Source organism: Gracilinanus agilis, chromosome 1 (genome assembly GCF_016433145.1).
Source record: "Gracilinanus agilis isolate LMUSP501 chromosome 1, AgileGrace, whole genome shotgun sequence".
Classification (NCBI taxonomy): Eukaryota; Metazoa; Chordata; class Mammalia; order Didelphimorphia; family Didelphidae; genus Gracilinanus; species Gracilinanus agilis.
Genome location: NC_058130.1, coordinates 329500294 through 329523046, shown reverse-complemented (window position 1 = coordinate 329523046; position 22753 = coordinate 329500294). Strand labels below are relative to the sequence as shown.

General features: G+C 35.8%; 1 protein-coding gene across 1 annotated transcript in view; it reads left to right on the top strand.

The window, feature by feature from the left end:
* VCAN (versican) overlaps positions 1–22753 on the top strand; it is a 128098-nt gene that overhangs the window by 71155 nt on the left and 34190 nt on the right. The window contains exons 6-7 of the mRNA XM_044657669.1: positions 13726–13839; positions 15870–15983. Of these exons, the coding sequence (XP_044513604.1) occupies positions 13726–13839; positions 15870–15983 (228 nt within the window). The remainder of the gene's footprint in view (positions 1–13725; positions 13840–15869; positions 15984–22753) is intronic.

Genomic DNA, 22753 nt, shown 5'->3' with positions numbered 1-22753 from the left:
TTCTTTCTTTCTTTCTTTCTTTCTTTCTTTCTTTCTTTCTTTCTTTCTTTCTTTCTTTCTTTCTTTCTTTCTTTCTTTCTTTCTTTCTTTCTTTTTTTCCTTCTTTCCTTGATTCCTTTTTTATCCCTTCCCTTTTCCCTCCCTCCTCCCAGAGCTGACAAGCAATTGCATTGGTTTATACATTACAAATCCTTTAAAATAACAGAACAATGTTTGGGAGTCCAATCTCAAATCTGTATGTCAGATATAGACATCAAAACATCAATACATAGTTAAGAGATAATGAATATCAATTACCCTGAATTAAAATTAGAGCTACTAATCTAATTCTATGAAGTGGGAAAGAAGGGAATGTGATATTAGGATAGTGCCCATGACTATTTTACCCTATATTAACAACATGTATATATGAATTATATCCTAAAAATGCATCCTAAAGGGATTATAAAAAAAGATATTTTTCTTCAGTGACATTATGGTGATTGCAGCACCTTGATATTTTTTCAGGTTAGAAAACAAGTTCAATAACTAGCACCTGACAATTTAGTTTTTGATGAATTCGTTCCCTCAGATGACATAAACTGCAGAGAAAGGCCCTCATATATGTTTGATGCACTATGGTATGGTACTAAAAGCATTGGCTGGAAAGATATGGTTCTAGTTCAATATCTTTGAATTCTTTGCTTTGTGACTTTGGGCACTTCTCTATGGGAATTAGTTTCTTCAATTCTAAAATAAGGAAGCTGGATTAGATGACCTCTTCCTTCAGTTACAGAATATTGTAGGTGAGCTTGATTTTTATTCCTCTGAGGAACTGAAAAAAAAAGAATTGTGTTTACTGTATGGATTTAAAAAGTGTATTAACATCCTTCTAAGCTAAAATGGTAGAATTGGAAAGATCATACTGTTTGTTTTCTCAGTAGAGTCTGCATTTAAGTCATTCTATACCCTAATTGAAAGTGTCCTCAAAGGAACTTCAGCTGAATGAATTATGATATATCACTTACAAATATGGAATTAGTATTGCAAGAGACATGAGTGAATATGTGTCTGATTTTATTTCATTATTGTGCAGAAGTTAATTGATAATATTTGGTGTGAATAATCAGACAGATTTTTGGTCCTAATCTTGAAGAATCACAAATACCAGGCCTTTGAAATGATTTTAGTAGAACTGAAAAGAAACCTATCTTATTATTCATCTATTTACTGAGAGAAATGTTACAAAAATCTTATATTTAGAGTGAGAAAATGGGGAAATACCAAAGGTTACCATGGCTGCAAGGTCCATGCACTCATTCAAAAAATTTGCTCAGACTTGTATTTTACCATACTTGTGTAGACCTGACCAATGAATACATGAAACAGCCTCATATACTCTTATGTAGTTTCATTAGCATTTTGTTTATTTGTTTTTAAATTATAATTTTAATCTAATGAAATATATTTTTAGATATGCCAGTTATTTTAGACACAATTATATAGACACGCTCTTTCTCATCATTATAAATATCTTCATTTAAGCAGTGGAGTAATTCACAATAAGGACCTGGCAAGTATTTGTTGTTCACTATAAGGATGCACAAATCTCTCCTGAAGAAGACTTTAGGGAGGCATGAATATTGTCTTTAAATAGTTGAAGAGCTACTTCATGGAAGAAGGATTGTGCTTATTTTACTTGGGTCTAGAGAAACAAAACTAGGTAGTAAGCAAAGGGTGGAAATCTGGGCTTGATATAAAGAAAACATTTGCAAACAATAAAAATTATTCAAAAATGGAAAGAGTTGCTCAGGGTTGTTTGTAGTAAGCCCAGCCTTCACACCAATTTGAGGACATCAAACAATGGCTAAGCTGACCAGTTGAAAGGTATGTTGAGGAGATCTCTTTGGGACTTTGGATTGGCTTAGACAGGCTCTGAGAGGTGCATCTATTCTGAACTCCAAGCCTGGGAAAGCATAATACTTTTTTTTAATGAAAGGAAATTTTTTAATCATTTATAAGTTCAATTTTTCTTTTGCTACCTCTGTGTTGCTTTATATGGAAGGTCAAGTGAAAGAAGAAAGAATGATTCCTTTCTGGGACTAAGAAACAAACCTCAATTCCCTTTTTTAACTTCTTTTTCCATCCTAATCCAGCCATGGTCATTCTCTGAACCATATATTTTGACTTTGATTGGGTTTCTGCTTAATGCACCTTTGTTTAGAGTTTGGGAAAAGAGGAATTATTATCAATTTATTGTGCAAGCCTATGAAAATGGGTTTCCACAGATTTAAAATCTTTTTGTAGAAAGAACACTAAACCTAAAGTCAGAAGTGGCCTGGTTTGGAATCCCACTTCTGCCTATGGACGGTCATTATCTAGTTATTTCATCTCTCTGCCTTAATTTTCTAATCTGTAAAATGTCAGGAAAAATAGTTATACTGCCTATTTCACAGGGTAGATGTGAGGATCAGCTGTAGTAATTTGTATAAATAGCTCTTCATGCTTTAAAACATGATGCACATTTTAGCTAGGATTATTCCTAATTTTTCTTATTTGTGAGCCCGTCAGTGTGATGACTTTAAAATTTTGCCCATGCTAAATATAATTTTATATGGGATAAAAGATACTTATTTTTTATGGTATTCAATGGAAAAAAAAAACTTTTTTAGCCTATCACACATGAATATAAAAAGCAAAAGGTTGTCAACTTCCAATTATTTTCATGAAGTTAAATATAGATATAAAAATATTTTCAACTACCATTTAACTATAACCAGTTGTTGTGAAAAATGCAAGAACAATTTACCAGTTCATAGGCATATATCTAGTGACCCAAAATGGAATCACAAAGTTTCTTTTCTAATATAAGCATTGGGCCACATGTAGGAAAATTAAGATTTTTAATCAGGACCTTGTGTTTCACTTGCCATGACAACTGAGCAGAAACCAGCCATTTTTGGTTTGATTTTTTTTTTGTTTCCTTGTGTGGCCAGCTATTGGATGGATTTGATTATCAGAGCAGTAGGTTATATTTTTTAAACCCTTACTTTCCATCTTAACATTAATCCTAAAACAGAAGATCAAGAAGGGCTAGATAATCGGGGTTAAGTAGGGTCACACAGCCAGAAAATGTCTGAGACTAGATTTGAACCCAAGTCCTCCTTACTCCAGGCCTCCTAGCTGTATTGCAGTATGCTAGTTTTCATCTTCATGGCCTCTCCTCATAATCTTGCCCTTATTTACAAAAATGGCCTCACTCCTCCCTTCAATTAATTGGATATTGTTGATAAAGTCTTGGTAATATTTTGTGGCAGGTTCAGACATGGTGGGTGAGAAATCAGTGTTGGCAATCCTTTCCCTCTTGTTACTTTCAGACCTACTGCTCATACCCCTGATAAAGGCAATGTGGGAAAGAGCATGGGACATTAGATTTGAATCATATATTTGCTAGATATTTGACCCTATTCAAAGCTATACATTTCTTTGTGCTTTAGCTTCCTTAGATGTAAAATAAAAAAGGCTGGACATAGTAGCTTGCAGGGTTCTTTTTAGCTCTAACTTTGTAATTCTGTGATCCTCTATGTTTGCAAGGAAAGGGAGGATTTGCCACAAACCCACTAAATTTGATACTTTCAATGCCTGGGACAAAGTCCTAGATATCTCATTCTAGTTATGGTTTTTTTTTTGCATATATATAGGTATTGTTGTAGCCATTATACTACAAAGGACTTTAGCCATGTTTCCCAATTCTTTTGTGCATTTCTCCACATAAATAAAATTTTCCCACCTTTAATACTCTGCAACTGGAAGAGTAGTTTCATCCCAAGGGGAGAAGAGGAATTGTTCTCTGGGTCAGTAGAGGGGGAAACAGGAAGAGTTCTGAGCAGTGAGGTGTATTGCCAGGACACTTCTGGCTATAAGAAGGACCATTGTACCAGCGTTTGATATCCAATAACACTTTAATAATATCAGAAATCTTTTGGTAACATTTATTATTTGAAATATACTTGCTAAGTTATTTGGTTGTAATTTTAGAGCTTTGTGAAAAGTGTTGGAAAAATAATTTATAGTCAGTAAACATCATGATAAGTTCTGTAATTCTGATCTTTACTCAGTCTCACTCTGTCTCTCAAAAGATAGAGTAGACACATAAATTGTAAATACATGGAGAGATTCCCATACCTGTCCCGTCTCTCATCACTGGGATTGCTCCTGCACAGGTAGTTTGCTTTAAAAAATCTTTTAAAAATTCCCTATGTTCCATCTTAGAATCAAAACTGTTTATTGACTTCAAGGCAGAAGAGTGGTAAGGGATAGGCAATGGGAGTTAAGTGACTTGCCCAGGGCACTCAGCTAGGAAGTGTATGAGACCAGATTTGAATCCAGAACTTCCTAGCTTTTTATTCACTGAGTCAGCCACCTAGCTGCCCCAGGTAATATACTTTTAATCTACAAGAAATGGTTCGTGGATAAACAGTTCTGTCAGATGCGTGCCATTGCTTCTGAATTCACTGGTCTGAATTTCTCTTTTTGTTGGCTTCTGGTTGTTAGAGATTTAACTTTCTTAGAGTTAGTCATCTGCTTATAAAGAATATTTTCTCTCTATGTATGTGCTCCTAGTGTTGCCTCATCTTTAAAAGAGAATAAGATGGTTATTTCACTTAGCTCTAGAAAATAGTCATCCTTGTGATTTTTTTCTAACAAGAAAAGGCAAAGTTAATTGTTGTGTATTTTTAGTTTAGATGACATTATACTTGACTTCAAGTTTTGTTTTAAAGGATCTAACCAGGCTAGTGAAGCATAGATTGGTCCATTGAGAATGTCTATTAATAATGGTTGTCATGATCTAGAAGCTATGTTATTATCAAACTAGAACTGAAGTTGCTTTTCTTCCTGACCACACAAAAGGAAAACTATTGAAGACCAAGACCAACATATGTTCAATGGTAATGAGACTTGATCTGAAATGATTTGATTTTGGAGTCTTTTGTTTATTTATTTTTGTGATCAATGCTAGCTAGATTCACTGTAGTGCACTGCCATATCTTCTATGTAAGTATTGTGAAAAACTCTTTGTTTTTTTCAGGTCGAATGAGTGATTTGAGTATAATTGATCACCCAATAGATTCAAACTCAAAAGAAGATGAACCTTGCAGTGAAGAAAGTGATGAACAGACCGACTTTCTCACACTTTTACCTGACTTCTTTGAATTAGGACAATATTTGGTAGATGAAGATGATGACTGTGAAAATTCTACTGATGCAACAACGACTCCGTCTGTGCAGTATATAAATGGAAAGCATCTTGTCACTACTGTTCCCAAAGACCCAGAAACTGCAGAAGCCAGGAGGGGACAGTTTGAAAGTGTTGCCCCCTCTCCAAATTTTTCCCATAGCAGTGAAACTAACCCTTTTGAGCTACCTGAAATGGAATCTTCTACTATATCTCAACCAAGTGAATCCAAAGAAACACTCGAGTCTTTTGAAATTACATGGAAACCAGACATATATCCTGAAACACCAGAACCCTTTTCAAGTGGTGAATCAGATATTTTCCCTACAGACCAAATGAGTGGGGCAACAGATTTACATGGGAGAGGGTCATTGGAAGTGGCTAAGCCTGTGACACAGATTGGTTCTGAACTTCCTAACCACTCAGATGAAAACAATGAAACAACATCTTCATTTCCCGAAGAGTCTTCAGGAGATTCTCTTGTTAACCAGGAGTCTCAGGGAGTAGTCTTTTTAAGGACCACAGAAGTGGCTTTTGGAGAAGCAACTGGACATGATTCTATCATCACATCTGCTCCAGTTACTGTTCCTGATTCAGTATCAGTAGACATCTTGCCAGAAGAGAGATCTTCTGTTCTTATGGGAAATCAACAGCCTGACACAATATCCTCACTAGAAAGTTGGGAAGACACAACCTCTAGACACACTGTTGAGTTTTTAGGGAATCCTCCTTTGGTTCTCATTCCAGAAGGTTCTGGATTTGTAGAAGAAGACAGTAATAAAACTTCCACAGTGGTAGCTAGCTTATTACAGCATACATCTACAATTGAGATGCCACTAAAAGGTGTTCCCTTAGATCCTAGTCAGGTCATCCCCACAGAAAGTATTTTTGGTGTTTCTACAAGTGCTAATAATCCAGTTTTGGAGGAAAGTTCTGTAGAAATAATAACTCCCAAATTTGAAACTCAAACCGAGATTCCTAAGTCAGCATCAGTATCATTGACAAACAGAATCAACACATCTGTGGATGAAAAGAATCTAGATGATGAAAAGGAGAACACAAGTGTAATGGCTACATCTATAAAAGAGTCATCCATACAGCCCACAGTAGAGCAGCTAATTTTTACTTTTGAATCAAGAAATTCTGTTGAAGCTAAGCCTACAGATTCTGATTCCACTGCTACTGAAAATAGATCCACACAATTTGAGGGGAATGCAGATAAATCTGACTTTATCCCCACACAACCCCTGTTCTCAAAGAAGTTGGAGGAAGATAATATAGACAAGACCACCATTCAACACATGGTTCCAGAAAGTCCTACTTTTCCAGGAGTTAGCTCTGATTCCTTCCTTCTTGAAGAAGGTTCTGGAGAAGTTGGTTCTACCATGGAGCTTACAACTGAACCTTTAGCTTCACTGATTTTGAAGGTGAATATAGATAATGAAAGGCCAACTGAATATGAAGCAAAGGAAATGACTGGCACTATACCATCTCTTATAACACATGCTATGCCTTTTGAGTCAACAAGCTCAGTTCTGAATTCTGCCCCAGATGTATCAGACGTTGGGATCGTAAATAAAATGGCCAGAGGAAATTTCAGCACAGATAAGATGCAACAAACAAATTATGGCACAGGAATAAATGACACCCCTACCGACTTTCCTTTAAAAGAAGTTGTGACTTCTGCATCTAGAAACATTTCAACAGCGGCTCATCTCATAAGTGAAGAGGAAATAGCAGAGGTAGAGGGTTCAGGGGAAAAAACATTTATGAGGTCTGGAAATATAATACATCTTACAACAACTACTTTAGCTAGGCCACAGTCAGGAACTGATTCTGAAAGACTGGGGAGCACAGTGGTTAGCTTTCCAGACCATCTTCCAGAAAAATTTACAGTTATGCCTGAAGGCTCAGGAGAAGAACCAACTAAAATAAGCAGTTCTATTGATCATATACCTTCAAGAGCCACAGAAAAAACATTCAGTACTGATTTCCTATTTGCTTACTCAGGTTCTGGAGATGTAGATTTCAGCACCCATTCTGAAGAAAGACATATTCTTTCACCACAGTTAGTTTCTGAAGGTTCTGCAATGCCAGTAGGGAAAGCTGAAGAAGAGGTTAGCAGTACAGTTTCTATGCCTTATTCTTTCACTGTGACACCTGCCAATTTAGCATTAAGTGTTGGGCATGAAGTCAACACAGTTGGATTAGAAATTGAAAATAAGATATCCATAGAAGAAAAGATGACAGAACAAAAACCTTTCAATTCAGAAAAAAGTACTGTTGCAACAGGAGTAATTTCTGACACAGAAATGTTTGCTGAAAGTCAACCCCAAACCACAGACTATTCTATTCTAACAGCAAAGGAGATTTTTATTGGAATAAAGGAACCAAGGCCAACTGAAGACATTTCCTTTGTTAGCACAATTATTCCAGATTTAGAAGCAAAATCTTTGGGTATCTTTGTTCCTCGTACAGAGTCAACCAAAGAATCACTCTCTTCCTTTGATGATATCTCAGTAACTGAATCTCAAATATCTAAAAACACAGGTACAAAGTCAACAATCAAAGAGGAAGAAAATACAAAACAAAGTATTTTTCTTACTGAAAATGAACACATAGGAAACAATGATCCTAAAGGTATGAGGTCAAGTATTCAAGAGTTCCATACCAATCCAGTATTTTCTGGAGAAGGATCAGGAGATGACGTCTTTACTAGTCAGTCTACGGTTGCTTTCAGTTCCACTGGGATAAAAGAAAACATCAGTATTTTAGCTCCTGAAACACATCAACCTGAAAGTTCAGAACCAAATTTAGAACCTGAAAAAAATGAAGAATATGAAAAAGGAACACATAGCGAGGTTAGATATCATGATTCTCAAACAAACGATGCCTCAGAAACAAGTCACAGAGTAGCCAATACATTGTTATTTGAAAGTTCTAGGGACAATGGTGTCGAAGAAACTACCTTGTCATCAGTCACTCACACCTTAAAAATGGAAGTTTCTGAAAATGAAAACAAAACTTTTAATGGAGTAGAAGAAACTCACCACAGTAAGCAACAAACCATCACTGGAAAATTATCTCCAGAGAATCCTTCCCAACCAGAAACTAAAGAAGGAGTAACTTCTTCTACTATATTTTTTACTAAACCTTCAAGTGTTGAAACTGCTGAAGTATTTGTAACTTCAGCACCCCATAATCCTGTTCAGTCTTATGATAATTCTGGGGAAGGATCTGGGTGGTTAGGTGGGGCAGACTCAGTTCATGCTAGTCAAATTGCTCAAACAATAGTGGCAATCACCACAGTAGTTCCAAACAACCATGAAGGAAAATATTCTGAGTTTCCAAGTTTAGAAGCTTTGGCTACAAATGAGTTACCAACAAGTGTGTTACCAACTCAAACAGAGCAAAATGAAAGTTCCAAAAACTTACTTGGCATCCAGCCTAATCTAATGACATCTGAGAGTTCCACAAGTCACTCCCTAGATGATTTCAAGGAATTTGAAGTCATAACTTTGAAGCCTGAAAGAAGAAAATTTACAGAAAACATTATTTTAGATCTTGACAAAGAAGACAGTGATTTAATATTGCTGACTACCAAAAGCACAGCCCTTGAAATGCTACCTGAAGTTACACCTGATAAAAACACCATCATAGATATAGATCACACGAAACCAGTAGATGAAGATATATTAAGAGTGCAAACAGAAACAGATCCAGAATTACAATCAGTCCCATATGGCAGTAATGAAGAAAGTATGCAAGTTGAAGAGAAAGAAGATGCAGCATTTAATCTTTCTTTCACTGAAGAAAAAATGGAGGGATCTGGTGATAATCCTTGGTCCAGACCCACACAGGCAATAAGCAATGAATCAGCAGCTTCTGAGGATGGAATCAGATTAAGCCAGGACTATGTCACAAAGAGTAGTGTAAGCTTCACAACTGGAATCCCCATTTCTAGCATGGCAGCTGAATTAGGTGTTTTACTCCCCACAGTATCATCCCTGGCCATTCCTAGTATGTCTCCCACAATCAGGCAAGACATCAAAGAACTAAAATTTGAAGAAAAATATATTGCTACTGAAAGTACCTTGGATGATCTCTTTGAATCAAGCACATTGTCAGATGGACAACCAGTTGCTGATCAAAGTGAAGAAATCTCCACTTTGGGTTATTTGGAAGGGACACAGTCTGAGGATGATGGGAAGAAATTCATAAGCCCTTCTTTCAAGCCAGAATTATCTTCTGGGGAAGAAGAGGAATTGATCAACCACACAGAGGATGTAACTATTGCTACCATCAAATTTATTGGTCAGAATTTGACTGAAACTCCTGAAGTCATTGAAGGATCAAATCCCACAGAGTACATGGAAAAACCATCAGGTTTGGCATCTGCAGAAGTGTATTCTCAAGCTCCTTCATCTGTAGCAACTATCCACTTAGCTGATAATGCATCTGAATACCCTGAAGTAATCATGCCAAGTTCTGCTTCAACTACAGATTCAGATGCAGACAGAATTTCACTTGAAGAGACTTTTAAAGAAGTTAATTCAAATGTTGAAGCAACTTTTTGGCCACTAACTGAAGTATCATCTCACAGAATTGATTTAGCATTCTTGGCTTCTCCTGGTACAGGATTAGCAATAGAGGAGACAGACACTTCTGCTGCAGAGATTTTAGTTGCTGAGGAAGAAACTAGGGATCCTGAATATTCTCAAACTTTTAACGATCAGAAATTTTCTGGAGAAATAACCAAAATATCTACAGAGGTTGATCTACCCAAAGGTGGAACATCTCTAGAAGCTACGAGCTATCATAATTTAGAAGATGCTTTGCAGGGGCTGCTTTCTACTCCCACTTCTGCCAACCATGGCATTGTAGGAGGTATACTATTTCAATCTGGCTCACAAGCCACTGAAAACCCAACTACACCCTTTGCATCCATAGAAATCAACCCTGAAATGCAACCAGTTTACGATGGAATAGTAAACAACCAAATACCTGCAAGAACTCCTAATTCTGATGATCAGGCAATTAGCACAGAGGAATTAAATACCGAGCATATAACATCATCATTTCTCATTCCCGAAACTTCTAATGGAACGGATTTCCTGATTGGTACTAATGAAGATTCAGTAGAAGGCACAGCTGTATATTTATCAGGTAAGACTGTAACACTTGTAGACCTGTTCCAAAAAATTAGGAACATTCATTTTGATCCAATTATACATACATATGTGTAGACATATGAGTATACATATATGACTATATGTAAATTTTCCTTATAATATTGAAATACTATAGTTTTAAAGACAAAGTATGTGTGTTTGTTACACTAGTCTAGACCATGATTCGATCATAAATGAAATGTAGTGAAAATAATGGTATGATCTAAATTTGGGCAAAAAAGATAGAAGACTAATAGAGTTCTTTAAGCTTTATAAAACAGATGAGAATGCCAAAATAACAGTAAATTACTAAATTCGATCGGTTTTCATTCTCAGTGAAAAATATATATGCATATATATATATTTTGTTTTATATGTTGTAGTTACACATTCATCTTATAAGTAGAAAAATATTTCCTGTCATTTTATTTCCTATTATAGATTCTACTGTGGCACCATAAAATCTTGAACAAAATTGTTTTGCACAATTGCTACATAGAAATCATTCACAGTTTCTACATTGCAGACAGACTTAGGTTATTATGGGCTCTGCTTTATACTTGTTATATGTATTGACATTGTTTCTCAGCAATTCCTAGGCTCTGTTTTTCCTCAGAGATACATGTATATAAAATCACTGAAACAATAAGTATCACTCATTACTGTTGTTAAAGAAGAGTTAACACTTAATAAGCCATAGGTAATCATGGTGTTCACAATGTCAAATTTTGTTTCTCATAAGTGGTAGATGAACCAATTATAAATTAATTTTAGTAAAAAAAATACTATACACATAACCAGTGACTTGCATTTTGAGCATTTTCTTTTACCAGCACTCATAAGAGAAGGTAGTTATTTAAATAATAATGGCAGAACAGACTATTTTCTCCAATTGTAATTGGTACATTAGAAGAATGATCTAATATTCTTCCAGAATAACAGCTATAAACACAATGTTCCTTTGAAATGAATATTACGCTGACTGTTCTCATCAAATTTACTTATCTGATGATTTTCAATAGTATCATATTATCTTTTGTATTATTTTGATTGTTCCAATAAATAATAATACCTTTTGAATCTGACCTTAAAAATCAGATTTATTATTTGCTTCATTCAGAGGGAATTTTAAAAAATCAAATAGTTTTAAAGGTAGTGTAGTATAATTAGTAGAGAACTGGAGTCAGGAAGAGCTGTTTTCAAGTTCCACCTCCAAGGCATACTACTGACTATGTGACCTTGGATGAAACACATTCCTCAAAGCCCCAGAGAGCTTGCCAAGGCTATAAATGTTGAAAAGAGTTATTATTTGCATTGGTAGAGGGAATTTCCTCCCCAGGAGTTCCTTCTGTCAATGGAATCACAGGTCCAAGAGCAAAAACAGAAGCCTAAAACCTGCTTATGATGTTCTATGACTAAATTAGGTCAAAAGTAATAGAAGATTCTCTTTTATTTTCTTCTGGTTATATACCATCAAATAATTCAGTTTGCCAGTATTAATTTCCTTCTATTTAAATTTGAGAAAAACATCAAGATATAAGCAACAGGAGCAGAGCTTTATAAATGATCCTGTTTGATGTGATGTGAAAGTATTATTTGCTCTACAAATTGGTTGTTATTCATTACACAGCATTTACCATTAATCAGAGACAGTCTATAGGCATCAAAATAACTTAACAACTTGTGTTTTTGAGTTTTTTGATCAATTTCATTGGTTCTTAAACTGAATTGGCTAGCTGAGCTCATGCAAACATGGACTTTGTAGACTAATGTGAACTATTAGTTTTCTATGAACTTATTTTCTCATGTAAACTTTTGTCCTTGACCTAAGTCTCATCTGCTTCACCTTCAAAGGAAGGCTCTCGTCCCTGCCGAGCCCTACACTGCACATTCCAATACCCAGCCTCAAGCTGTGAGCATGGCCCTTGTGGCTCTGGTTTCCCCCTTACAGTCTGTAGGACTGCAGATCTAAATGGGAAAAGGCAAGGTCTAAAAGGGATTTTAAGTAGTCCTAGAGAATGAAAGTCAAAGAATCTCAGCAAAATTAGTATAGTTTAGGAAAAGTTCACATCTGCCTCTTGATAAATCTAATAACCTCATATAATGCAATGTCTTGAATAGTTTTCCCCTGGGTTTTTGAATTCAATTAACACTCAGAAAGTTTGAGTTTAATTTTGACTACTTTTCCTTTAAGGGCTTAATGTCATCTACAGTGTTGTTTTTTTTTTTTTCAGTCTAATATATTCTTTCCTTTACAGCTTTACAAATATTTTAGCTGTTCTTTTCAGGTGCAATTACTCCAGCATTTTAAAAGTGAGAAATCCTTAGATTATATTTCTATTTCATAGATGTAGTTTGTAATTTAAATATATTCAGCAAACATTGCATTTCTTTCTAGACATGTGAACATTTTGAACTTAAACAGTTTTGGTGAAATATACACAAGTACAATTTAATGATAAATCCAAGTTATTTAAATTAACTGTGTGCCCAAGTAATTTAGCTGAATAAAATATATGGTAAAAATGTAGTCAAAGCTGATGGTTTTAGAAAACATGTCTCTTCATAAGTACACTTTCGGTTCTGCATTTTATTTATGTGTTAAAAGTTGAATTTCAGGCAACATACGCCAATCATGTCTTGTTTTGTTTTGCTTTTAAGTAGGGATGATACTGTATTTATAATTTGAAAAGCTGAGATTTCATTTTTAGGAGAGGTTTTTGTATTATGGTTGAATCTCCTGCATTAGAGTTTAATCCATATGTTGCTTTTCTTCAAGTATAGTTTAAAGGAATACATTTGGAACGTGTTTTGGGAAAAGCATATTAATGTAGCAGAAGAGACTTCAGTGCACACTTTCGAAGAAATACAGTTTCTGGGCATTAAGTGGTAAAAGGCAATAATAATTCAAATGATGGTAACAAGCCAATCTGCTAAAAAGAATGCATGTTCTGTGTACCCAGCCATTCCACATGAACTAACCCTGTTTAAAAGAATACATTTCCATTTACTGTGCACATGTTTAATCATTTTTGACTAAAATCAATTGCCATATCATGCCAACTAAATCTGCCATAGACTACTTCAGTCACCAGAGATAGCGTAAAATTTAATTTGAAAACAAGAGTGAAATATTATTCAGAACTTTTACTATAATTTGTAATAAGTACAAAGTTGCAAAGAAAAACACTCCAGAAAGTAACATTACTTGTGCAGTATCTCCTAATTGCTATCACAAAATTTATATTATTTTAGGAATATAGTAAAATTTGAATGCTAAAAATATAAATATCTTAAGGATGAGACTAATTATTTATCTTCCTTCTCTGAATATCACAGGGCGTGATCTCTGCAAAACTAACCCGTGCCTTAATGGAGGCACCTGTTATACCAGAGATACTACTTATGTATGCACCTGTGTACCAGGATACAGTGGAGACCAGTGTGAATTTGGTAAGATGTCATTGGCTGCAAGTATTTTACTAAAACTAGACATAAATTAGCATTTAGTATTAAGGTTTCTGAGACTCAGACAGATCCTAATATGTAGAGAGCATATTCATACTAGCAAAGTATATAATTTGGGTCATAGTTTCATAACTTGTACAATAGTGATTTTGTGTTTATTTACTTGAATTAGAGTACAATTGTTCACTTTACTAGTGAATATTTAACCACAGTGCTGATTAAATATTTTATGTCTATTTTACACACAGCTATTTCTCCAATTCCTTTATGGATCAGTAAATCATGGGTTATACATTTTTCCTCAGTATTTCATATTCAAATGATACTTTGATCATGATCATGTGTTTCGAAATTGTGAAGAAGGAGGGAGGAGACTCTTGGTCTTTCCTGAGGTCCTCCCCAGGTTTATACAAAGAATTTCTTCTGGAACTTTTGTTCTAATGTCTATCTAGATGTTCTAGTATCCTCACCCTTCTCAAACCTACTTCACTTTCTCTTTAGAGTTCAGGGATCTTTGGTCTAGAAAGCAGATTGAGTTTGGCAGTACTACCTTCCTCCTTCAGGTTCTCTAAGAATTTATCCCATGGTGTATTATGCAGCAAAGTCGTTTTCATCCCTTGGCTATTTCATTCTTAATTGATCTGATTGGTAGCCTACAGTACTCAATGCAGCTCCCAACCTTCTTTGGGGGCCATTGAGAAAAGGATTGTGGTGGGGATTGAAAAGGTATTCTTTTGAGAGCAGAGAATGTCTTTTTTTATTAATAATTGAATTTTTGTCCTAGTGTTAAAAAGAACTCCCATTTATAACTCATAAAAATTCCAAAGAATTGTTAGGAAGACTCTCTTGGCTGATCATTAAAAGAATGCTGAAGTTATTGTTTACTATCATGTAGTATAATTAAAATAGTTGATTCTCTTTCTCATCTCCTGATTCATGTCTATAAAACATATCTTTTAATAAAGGGACATTTTAATTGTAATTCATTTTTTAAAGAGATGCATTGCATTTTGAAAGAAATGTCAGTGCCTATATAGAAACACACAGACATATATGGAAAAACTATATTGACAGGGTTAGCCTGAAGTTTTGTTAAATGAAAAAAATTTAAAATTTCAAGAGGATATTCTTTTTAACTTTGAATGGTCACATTGGTACTCATTGCTGAAACTATTACTTTAGGGTGAAATTTTAACCATACATCAAGGTTTTTAATAGTTATTTCAGTCATCTTAAAGGACCTAATCAATTTGACACTGTAATATCCAAATACAGAAATTAGCAAACCTACTGACTCTAGCCTAAAGAAATATTAGCTTTACCTGTGTTGTTTCTGTCAGTCCAACTAGACAGAACCCTTACTTCTATTCTAGGATTCTCAACATATATTCCTTAAGAAACACCCAGGGTAATATTCATAGAGTGAATAATGATAGTCAATTAAAAAAGAATGGAAGTTAATAAACTGTGTGTTGAGAGGAGTAGTTTGAGAATGAGGAGAAAGATGAAATTTAGTTTTGAGAACAGCATCATAATGATTAGGAGGTCAGTGCAGAATTTCTCTAAATCACTGATGAAACACTTTTGTATCCATTGAAGGGTACGAGATGGCTTCTTTGGATATGCACACTATACATATCACAGGGAGGTTAGTTGTATTTTGATTAGATAGCATATTTAACTCTGGATCCTTAAGTAACTATTTCAGAAAAAATAATTGGAGCTTTGTTACATGCCAAATAAAGAGATTCCCCACCAGAAAATGGTGTCTATATGTTCATGGGCTCCCTTCAATGCAGGTTTTACATGGTACCTGATTCTCACTTGCCTCTCATCTGAGAATCAGTCTGTAGGCCAATGAGAGCTCAGATTACTCACCAAAGAAGTTGATTCTGCTCTCCAGGACTCAGTGATCTCCTTTCTAACTAAATAGAGATTATTCTTGTCAATTCTTTCTCTCCTCAGTATTCCCTTTTGTAAATGTGTTTTTGAGGGCTTGTGTGATTTTCCTGTAGATTTTGACGAATGCCAATCCAACCCCTGCCGGAATGGAGCCACTTGTGTTGATGGTTTTAATACATTCACTTGTCTCTGCCTTCCAAGCTATGTTGGTGCTCTCTGTGAACAAGGTAAGTCCTACTGTAGTGTTTTAATAATGATAATGATAATTATTACATTTTGATGTTTTATTATGTGATATTAGAAGAAAATGAGTATTTTGGCAATATCACCTTTATTTAATATTCTATTTCCATATTCTTTTCAATCAATAATAAAATCACAGGTCACCTGAGTATCTCAGTTTCCTTACTTGCTGTGGTACCATGTGACCTGTTTTAATCAATTAATCCATATTTATTAGGCACCTACTATATGCCAAGCACTTTGCATTCTTTTCTTTCATTAGCAAGCAAACCCCAGATTTTAGTGCTTTGACAGTCCTACTGGGTTTGCTGCTCTTACCTCCCCTTTATCAATTATATTCCCCACCAATACCCTTATAAACCTATGAGAGAAGATATAAACATTTTTCTTCCTTCCTTCCTTCCTTCCTTCCTTCCTTTCTTCCTTCCTTCCTTCCTTCCTTCCTTCCTTCCTTCCTTCCTTCCTTCCTTCCTTCCTTCTTTCTTTCTTTCCTTCCTTCCTTCCCTTGCCCACTTTAAGAAACATGCTACTTTGCAGGTATTTTAAAGTTTTTCAGTAAGTAAGAACTACATGAGGGAAATTATGATGATCATTTTTACAGGGTGGGGAAGGACTTTATAAGATCTATATAAGATATAGAAGATCCAAAGATCTTAATTTTGAGTCTCTACATAAACTATAGAAAACAGATCCTTTATGTCACTCCCTGTACTCAAACTCCAATGGCTTTCTATGACCTCTGGAATCAAATACAAAATGCTCTAATTGACATTCAAAGTTCTTCACAACCTAGACTCCACCCCTTTCCAGTCTTCTCACACCTTGCTTCCTGATGTATATTCTTCATTTTAGTTAATTTAAAAAATGGTTACCAGTGACACATAATAAATCTCCACATAAGTTTTCTGAAGTCATATGATCTAAATTGTCTCCTTTCTTCCCTTCCCTCCCCACTCCTGGAGCTGGCAAGTAATTTGATTTGGGTTATACATGCATTATAATACAAAATATATTTCCATATTCTTCATTTTTGTAAGTGAATAATGATACAAAACCAGAACCCTAAAACAAAAACCCAAAGAAAAAGTGAAAAATGGTATGCTTTCATCTGCATTCTGACTCCTACAGTTCTTTCTCTGGAGGTGGATAGCATTCTTTGTCATAAGTCCCTCAGAATTGTCCTGAAATTATCCATTGTATTGCTGAGAGTAGCTAGGTATATCACAATTGATCATCCCACAATATTACTGTTACTTTGACTCACATTTTTCAATCCAGAGACATTAGCTTTCTGGCTGTTCCATGAACCAGATGCTCCATTTTTTGGCACCTGGTATTTGTTTTTTTATGGCTGTCCCCCATGCCTGAAACGGTCTCTCTCCTTCGTTCCATCTCCTGACCTTCCTGGATTCCTTAAAGTATCAACTAAAATCCCAAAATTTGCTAAAAGCCTTCCCAAGTCTTTCTTAACTCTAGTGCCTTATTGCTTTCAATTATTTCTTGTTTATCCTGCATATAATTTGCTTTGTATAGATTTGTTTGCATGTTGTTTCTCCTCATTAGATCCAGGGCTTCATGAAGTCAGGGACAGTCTTTTGCCTCTTTTTTTTTTATCCTCAGTGTTTAGCCCAATACCTGACACATAGTAGGCACTTAATCAATGTTTGATCAGTTGATTCCTTAGTTCCCTCTTCCTTTCTGACTAGTACCCTTCTGTCTGATTATGTCTTTTGAATCAGCCAGTTCACTCCTCTCTGGGCTGAATGTATCCTTTATTAGTTGGGAAAACTGTGCTATTTAATTTTTTTTCTCAGTGGATTTAGTTTGATAGGGTTGTTATATGTCTAAGCTTTCTCTCCAACTCTTCCTTAACCCTAGCTCTGGAGGTGAAAGCCAGATAGGTCTCAGAAATGTGCTTGCTTTTCTTCTCTTAACCCTCTGCCATTGAGGAATAATACCGCACTTCTGCTGAACACAGTTTAAAACAATTATCTTCATCTCCTTCCCTCTAGTTAAGAATTTTCAGTTCGATTTTGTTGTTACTCTTGTTGTTTTTGCCTAGATGAGAAAGACCTATCTTTAGTTGTTTTCTCATGATTTCTCCACTTGAGCTATTTAGCTAGTTCCTAACCTTATAGTTATACTATCTCCTATAGACCTTGATGTTCTAGTCCTGGACATTCTCTTTTTCTAGCCTTGAACCCATCCTCCTCTCCTTCTCTGAGCCATCTGAAGTAAATCGAGACCTTAATTGCTTGTTCTGCCCTTTGTGGTGAAGATGTCAGCCTAATATGGAGGTCTCTTCTTCTCTGATGGCCACGTGCTTCAGGAAAATGCTAGTCCTTCTCATTTCCATATCCCATTTCATCTCCTTCTGTGAACCTGGTTTTCTCATGTTCTCCCTAGACTGAATTTCCTTTCTTCTTGCCCTGAGACCCTATGTGGCCCTCTCTTTGCTTCCATTTAGCTGGTAGAAATGAAGTGACAGATATTCCCCGTAGGGCCTGTTCCTGGTCCAGCTGTTCACCCCAACCATTTCCTTGCTATAACAACACTGTTGAATTATGGATCACATTCAGTTGCCTAGAAGGATGATTTACTAGGATAAAAACAAAACAAACTCCTAAATTACCAGCAATTATCACATAAAACATACAGAATAAATATTTGTTGATTGATGGATTGATTGAATTTACACTACAGACTAAAGTAAAATGGTGGTGCAGTAGATAGACCCCCAGGCCTGGAGTCAGGAAGACCTGAGCTCAAATCCAGTCTCAGACAGTTGCCAGCTGAGTGACTCTGGCCAAGTCACTTAACCCTATTTGCTTCAGTTTCCTCATCTGTAAAATGAGCTGGAGAAGGAAGTGGTAAGCCATTCCAATATCTTTGCCAAGAAAACCCCAAATGAGATAAGGAAGAGTGGAGAAAACTAAAACAACTGGACAACAAATGTATTTATATGGCACTTAAAGGTTTGTAAAGTGCTAAACACTTTGATACAACAATTCTGTAAATCGCCACTGTTGTCTCCATTTTATAAATGAAGAGTCTGAGGATGAGAAAGGTTAAATAACTTGTATGACAACTAGTAAGTGTCTTGGACAGGATTTGAATTTGGGTCTTCCTGATTAAAGATCCAACATCCCCATCCAACATACTGCCTGCCTCTCTAATAGCAGCTTACAAACCATTACTTTTTTTCCTTCCCTACCCTTACAAATAAGAGCACTATCCCTGAAAACGAAGCAGTTACTGTGTTGAAGGGATGGGGTGATTCATTTTCAGAACCTCAAGAATATATTTGTCTTGTTCATCACTCCTTAGCAGGTAGAAAGGAGCTGAGACACCTACACTGAGATGTACTGAAAAACAACCAGTTAATAAGGTAGCATTGTAGCTACAGTTTGTATTATCTTAAGTAAAAGCTACCTTGATATCAGAGCATTGAACATCTGAGAGAATTGAGCTTATTGTTGTATTTTTATTTTTTTAATAATGGAGGAAGCCTAAAAGACTGTTTTTTTAGTTAAAAATTTAGTTAAAATTTCTGAAGAACAGTTTACATGCTCATAATTCAGCATTTCATTAATGTGACTTGGGGTGAAACATAAAAGATAACCAGAATTCCTACACAATGATATTTTACATACAGAAGAAATGTCTATGTTTCCTGTCTGAAAATGCTTTAAAAAACCAAAACCTTACCTTCTGACTTAAAACCAATGCTAAGTATTGGTTTCAAGGCAGAAGAGCAATTGCGGTTGACTTGCTCATCTTTACACAGCTAGAAATCACAGTCTGAGGCCCTTTCAGAAAATTCTAAGTTCAGAATGACTGTAGCACCTGAAGCACTATTATTTGCATTTTATGGCCAACCTGAGAGTGCATGTTAGGTGGTTAATGGTTACATGTCTTCATTCATCAATCAGAAACAGATTGCATTCTCTGCACACTCAGCTTTGGAATTAAATTTCCTCCACTTAAAGTCATACAGTGGTTTGGGACCTGAGAAAAGCAGGTTCTGCCAAATTTCCATTCCAGACAAAATGAAAATGTATTAGCGATTCAGACAAAACTATCTGGCAAGATTCTTTCTTTCCCAGCATCAGTCCTGACTTCAGCACAGTTAAAGGGCAACCCAACAGCATAGCATGTACTTCTGGGATGAATCTGTGTCTTGTTTCATTTCACTGTATGGCGTGTACTATTCATTTTAGAAAAATAAAGAATAAATATAATCATGGAAGATACCAGACCTTCCTCTTGGGTGAAAGAATTGGGGAAAGATGCTATTAGTTGAGAATTATCACGGGATGAGGCATTCATATCATATCACCAACAAAATCCTGGCTTTTATTTATACTAAGTAATGATGGCAATTCGGAATATCTTATTCAGTTTAACTCTACAGATGATTTAAAGTGTCAGCTGTGGATAGAGCATGGGGCTAAGGTACTATAAGAAATACAAAAATATATATGAGTTTGGGCAGATGAGTGGTATAGTCGGGCTGGAGTCAGAAAGACCCAAGTTCAAATCTGGCCTCAGAAACTTACTAGCTATGTAATCCTAGGCAAGTTACTTAACCTTGTTTGCCTCAGTTTCCTCATCTGTAAATGAGTTGGAGAAGAAAATGTTAAACCACTCTAGGATCTTCCTCAGGAAAACCCCAAATGGGGTCATGAAGAATCTTATTTGACTGAAATAATAGAATGGAATAGAGATAAGAAACTGGCCCATGTCCTCATGGAGCTTCTAGTCTCATAAGGGGGGAATTTCACATTTTCCAGATAACTATAGTTAGTTACAAAATATGAATATGAGACAGATTTATGATTTCATCTGTGTAGGAATTCTTTCTAGTAAGACAGATTGTAACCTATTTATGGTTTAGTAGAAAAATCCCAAGAAGTTGTCTGAGGCACTGGAAGATTCCATGACTTTTTGGGTTCATATAGTTTGGAGCATCAGGGGCAGAAATTGAACTCAGATGCTCTCTCTTCCAAGTCTCCCACTCTATTCCCTAGACAATGCATGAAAAATATGTGTAAGCAGAACATGCACAATATTTTAAGAGGTTCAGAGAGTGAAAGACCATTACTTAATTGAGGGATCAACAAAGAATTCTCAGTGGTGATGACTTAAATACAATTTTGAGCAAAGGCTGGGAAATCAACAGGTGCAGAAAGAGGATATGGAAGGAAATCCCATTTCTAGTCATAAGGACGTATATGAGTTTGGAAAGTTAAGGCATATTAAAAAGAAGTACAAAAGTTAAGACATAATTAAGAGAAGGCAAGAATATATGGAAGATTTTAAGGAAGAGAGGAGTCTATGTAGATGGGTTTACATGAATCAAAGAGTATGAAATATGAAGAATATGAAATGAAAGGAAAACAGATAGCTTTTTCTCTACATATATGCATGAAAAACATTATGGCACATAAGCAAAGCTTTGAAAAAATGCCCTTTAGGTGATCTCTCTTTCTCTTTCTTCATTCTCTCTCTATGATCTCTCTCTCTCTCTCTCTCCTCTCTTTCTCTTTACTCTCTTTCCCCCCTGTCTTTCCTCTCTCTTTTTTCTCCCTCTTTGTTTTTTTCTTTTTTTCACTGTCCATATCTTTCTCTCACTTGTCTCTTTTATCTGTCTTCCACCTCTCTGTCTCTTCTCACTCTCCACCTCTGCTCTCCCCCCCCCCCCCCCCCCCCGTCTGTCTCTCTCTCACAGAAAGTTTTGTTTCTGAGACATAATGGCTGTGTATCTCTGGGCAAATCATCTAACTTCTCAGTATTCCAGGCAATTCCTAAATCTAGAAGAAGAAATGCCATTGCTGATCAATATTTGTAAAGAACTCTCTTTCTGGCAGTTTCCAGCAGTCATGAAATCATAGGTCAAACCCACCCTCCCTTTTGGCCACCAGTCCTGAAAATAACAGTTAATTTATGATATGATCAAGGCTCCAATCTTCTCTCAATGCTTCTTTATGGTACAAAAGTAAACTTGTATCTGGCTGTGCCAGTAGAATTCAAATTCTGACAAGGTCTACATAGCAGAAAATATTTTGAGATGAGTGTAGTGAAAAATCTTGTCTGTATTTGTGGAACAAAACTGGTATTAGATATATTACCCAAAGTTTGTCCACTAGGCAAGGTCTTTGGCCATAGCAACTTCTGCCTTGTTCTAAGAGAACTAAGAGAGTTCTTGTTCTAAGAGTCTAAGAGAGAATGTCAATATAGATGCCATCCCAATTCTTTTGAAGTATCAACATACTCATTCATGCTTTTAGACACAGCTAAGTGAGCTAAGTTGAAAGTCTATGAAGTGGTAGTAATTTCTTCTTTCCCTTCTGGGACTTTCTGACTTCTAGGTATCTGGTTCTGTCTTTCTTGTCTTGGAGCAAAGTCTGGCCTCCATCCAGATTAGTTTCTGAAGAATAGCTATCCCAGACTGTTTACCAAGTCCAGCTGTGCTCTTCCAGTGTACTGCCAGCATGCTGGGGTTAATATACTGCTTCATCCAGGTTGCCTAAGAACAAATGTTTTCTTCATTAACAGCAACACAGTTTTTAAAACAGAGCTCTTTATCAGAATTCTTAAGCCATCTATCTTTGTTCTCTTGTTTTTGTTTGAAAAAGTCTGAATCACTAGGACAGCTTGTTTGTGATTTGGTCTGATTGATTCGTTCATCTATCCGCTGAAATCTTTTTTCCGATACTTCATAAGATCATACATGTAGAACTAGAAGAGAACT